Below are 4,426 nucleotides of genomic sequence, written 5' to 3'. Positions count from 1 at the left end.
CAGAATGACAGACGGATTAGAGCATCGGGCTCAGAAATGTCTGCTCCTGCAGCATTTTAAAATACATTACAGTACATCTGGGGATTATTGTAAAGATGGATGCGAAATGAATGTAAAATCACAGTTAATTTCCTAGTCAGGAACAATAACAACTACAAAAGAAAACATGCCTTTTGGTGTGTGTGTTTTTTTTTTAAGCTGGCATGAAGCTGAGGACAGTGGCTGGTGGTCAGATGGCTGCAGAAGTACTGGAACCAGAGCATGAGGAAGGAACCGAGTCAAGTCATCATGAGAACTCGCCTCCTGAGCTCACGCACCACCAGGGCCATAACTACGAGCATATAAGGGACAAGTTCCTGAATGAAATCACCCATCTACCAAGTAAGGCAGCTGAAAAATTCCTCCTTTCTCCTTTCCTCCATTTCATTACGAACGCAGTGACACACAACGACATATTCACAGATGGCTGCTTTAAAATACTCTTTTCAGTAAACAAAAAAAATAAATCAATATATTCATTGTTGCAAGTACCCCCACTGTGGAACAAATAAAAACAATATTCTAAGATGCATTTGCCTTGTTTCGCGCCCCCCAGTCTTCCGTTTGCAAAAGCTATGCCACTCTTACGGTGCCTGCCCCATACTTTGTGAACCCAGAGCTTAGACAGCAAAAAGTGTGTTCTTGTATATTTTATTTATTATTTATTTAATTGGGTGTCCTCAAGGAGTGGCAGCAAATATCTTTTTCTATCTTTAAAGTGTTGTTGTATGACACCGTGGTGTCGTAAGAATGGCTAATTGTTAGCGCTAAATATATCGAATTCTACGGTATGTTCTGAAAAACTGGCAACAAATAATAGTCAATACCCTGTCAACACTAGCATTTCTACATGATGCATGCTGCGTATTGCATATTTATATTGTTTTTTGCCAGATTATGTGACCTAAAAATAGTTTTAAAGTGAATTATTGTCATTGTGAGATGGTACATCGCTGAAGACAATCAAATGTGCCCTCTGCTAGTGATGTGCGGATCGATCCTGAAATATCGATACTTCCGATTCTGGATCTTTATGCTCTGAAATCGATTCTGAAATCAAAATATCGATACTTTTGATACTTACGCATTCTGAGATGAGGTGTATCCTAAACAGAAACATGGTGAAAAGTATCCAAATTATTGAGATGTTGTCTAAGTGACGCTCGGTTGGTGGGACTACTTCTTCTTCCGCCTGGGTGTGTGCGTCATGCTTAAGCACAGGGGCTCTACTCCGTGCTCTCACTCAGTCACTATTGATGGGAATTTCGGCTCTTTTTTGGAGAACCGGTTCTTTTGGCTCGGTTCACTGAAAAAATCCGACTCTTTCGGGTCCCAAATGGCTCCTCAGATTATTTATTTTATTTTTTTATTTATTTTTGTTTTACAAATAACATGTTTTCAGAGTTTGAAACATTGTTTTGACATATTTTATATGATTGTGTTCTCAAGGTTTTCTATTGTTGTGTTGACTGTATAGTAAATGAGGCAGCTACCTCAGTACACTCCAGAGTTTAAAATAAATAAATAAAAAACTCTGCCTTGGATTCTTAAAGAAGCTATGATTTGAAATACTTTTTTTTATTTAAAAGACAAATGATAAAATATCGGTATCGATATCGGTATCGGCGACACCAGCTCAAATTGTACTCGGTATCGGATCGGAAAGGAAATTGGTGGTATCGAACATCACTATTCTCTGCCTTTAACCCAAACAACGCATATACAGTGTTCCCTCTCTATATCGCGGTACTCTATTCGCTCCCTCAGTACATTGCAGATTTTTTTAATTCCGATCTCGTGAAATTTTCGAAAGGTTTGCGAAACATAGCCAACAAAAAGACATAAATTAATTATACACATAATACAGTATATTGGCTTTAAAAATGTGGATTCTTGTTTTGAAGTTGAGATAAGCGCATTTGCGAACAATCTCTGGTAGCTTTGTTTACCTAGATGAGATCATACACGGTACACTATTGGCTAATACAATGCATATTCTGTGTACTATTTGGGCTAATTGAGCGTGCTCTTCTGTTCCTCACGCTGATTGGCTCGTGCATCGTAGCATCTCTTAACATCTCAGTAGGGTAATACAGTCCGGGGAGGGTTGATAACAGTGTGGGGGAGGTTCGTAAAGGGTAAATATATGCGTTAATAATACGATAATTATCTCACCTCTACTTCGCGATTTCTCCCATTTCGTGGTGGGTCTTGGAACGCAACTATCACAATAGTAGAGGGATCACTGTATTGTTATTGCTTGATATCGGAATCGGACAATATCGGCATATCAGATATCGGCAAAAAGTTCATATCGAACATCCCTGGTAATTGTGCCGTAAGCCTTCTCTGACTTACAGCAAGTTGATTTACATGTATTGTGCCGTAAGCCTTCTCTGACTTACTTAGTTAATTTACATACATTGTTATGGAATGTGACATCAAGGCCTGAGTTACGGGAACTATTATGTACTGTTTAAAGGAACATTTTCTTCAGCAATAATATCCAATGCTTGCATCAATTTTATTATTAGGTGACAAAAAAAAAAAATTCGAAACAATTTTATTATTAGGTGACAAAAAAAAATTCGAAAACCCTCGTAATCTGAGAAGAATGCTACAAATAGATTAAAAATAGGTGACATATTAATAAAATACAATAAAAAGCTCTCAGACTATATTGAGGTTGATATTGGGACAATGTGTACATTAACTTTGTATAATTGTATATTACTACGTGCTCTCAGATGCCAACATTGCCATTCAGCAAGCTTTAACTACGTGTATGTCGTCGACTCTAATGACTACTTCTAAAAGGTCCAACTTAAGCTCTAAATGTCAGCTACAGAGTAAAGTTGGTAACTGACTCAAAAGAGCCCCGCCTAAAAGCACAGGCGTTAACATCTGATTACTAGCATGGGTGTTGCTGAAAAAAAAAACAAACAAAAAAAAAAAAAAAAACACCACATGCAGGCCAAACAAACTGTCACTAGACCAGGCGTGTCAAACTCATTTCCACCAGGGGGCCTCATCAGCAATACAATTCCCATTGAAGGGCCAGTTGTAAATGAAGAAGACTGTATAGATCAGGGGTGACCCAACCCCCGGTCTGCAGACCAGTACCAGTCCATAGGTCATTTGGTGTCGGGGCGCAGTGGGACACAGTGAAGAAATGTACTTCATTTTTGCTAATTTACTTTATTCAAAGTAAAATCTAGTCATATCCATTTATTTTTTTATTTAAAGATAATCTGGCAATATTTTAAAATAACATTTCATTCAGACTCTGATACAATAAGAATAGAGTCTAAAATGTGTTTTATTTTGAAAATTTATTTTTTATTCTTCAATGCTCAGCATCTTGCTGAGGTACCGGTTCACCAGCCCTTGGAACAAAAAAGGTCGGGGACTGCTGGTATAGATGTAACTACTCCATTACAGACTAATACATGTTTCTGCAAATTATTATTATTTATTCAAGCTAAAAAAAAAAAAACATAAATAAAAGCCTGGAGGCTGGACCGTATGTGTTGAGGTTTAAGGAAAACAGCTCTGTTTACATTTGCCGGTGGTAGGCCATTTTTTTTTAAATTTTGTCTTCATTACGCCTAAGTACGAGTGTTCTGATAGCGTGGTTTTGTCAGACCAAATTCTAGTGAACAACAAAGATTTCAACGACACACTTTCCGTGTGTAAAAACAATAGTTTCCCAACCAACAGATTGTTGCTCTTAAGTCTTTTTTTTTTATTTTAAAGAAAGTTTTGGCTCAGTTTTATCACCATGTTTCATCGTAAAATTCTCATTTACTCCTTTAACTACGTTAATCACGCCTGCCTTACACGCAGAGGGTCCTGGGTTTGAACCCCAGAAACAATACATGCCTCCTGTGGCAGCCTATGTGGGTTCCAAATACTTGTATTTGCACTGTGAATTGTGGGACGATTATTATTTTCAGTATTATCCATCCATCTTCGCCTGCTTATCTGTTACCGGGTCGTGGGGGCAGCAATCTCCATGACAGACACCCAAGTCATACTGCATCTTGCCTAGGAGGTGAACCCTGGGTTTCCACACCAAAGAAAGAGACATTGCTTCTGGGCCATTATTATTATTATTATTATTATTATTATTATTATTATTATTATTATTATTATTATTATTATTATTATTATTATTATTATTATTATTATTATTATTATTATTATTATTATTATTATTATTATTATTATTATTATTATTATTATTATTATTATTATGTATTTACTTAAACTCCTCCACCTGAGGCAGGACTTCCTCTTGCACCCTCCGGGTTGGGGAGGAAGTCCTGCCTCAGGTGGAGGAGTTTAAGTATCTTGAGGTCTTGTTCACGCGTGAGGGCAGGATGGA

At 37.3% G+C, this 4,426-nt stretch overlaps 1 protein-coding gene and 1 long non-coding RNA gene across 2 annotated transcripts in view; one reads left to right on the top strand and one right to left on the bottom strand.

Moving 5' to 3' along the window:
- Nucleotides 1–4,426, top strand: part of LOC103382006 (synaptotagmin-1-like) — a 12,734-nt gene that overhangs the window by 798 nt on the left and 7,510 nt on the right. Inside the window, exon 2 of the mRNA XM_008314651.3 lies at nt 199–381. Within this exon, the coding sequence (XP_008312873.1) occupies nt 204–381 (178 nt within the window). The 5' untranslated portion in view covers nt 199–203. The remainder of the gene's footprint in view (nt 1–198; nt 382–4,426) is intronic.
- Nucleotides 182–1,182, bottom strand: LOC112487377 (uncharacterized). The gene is made up of 2 exons (XR_003050425.1): nt 1,124–1,182; nt 182–331 (listed from the first exon to the last, which is right to left on the bottom strand). It is a non-coding gene; the product is annotated as an uncharacterized LOC112487377 (long non-coding RNA).

This window comes from Cynoglossus semilaevis, chromosome 8, assembly GCF_000523025.1.
Source record: "Cynoglossus semilaevis isolate Cse_v1.0 chromosome 8, Cse_v1.0, whole genome shotgun sequence".
Taxonomy (NCBI): domain Eukaryota; kingdom Metazoa; phylum Chordata; class Actinopteri; order Pleuronectiformes; family Cynoglossidae; genus Cynoglossus; species Cynoglossus semilaevis.
Note: the sequence above shows the minus strand (reverse complement) of the source record. Positions and strands in the feature narration are given on the sequence as shown.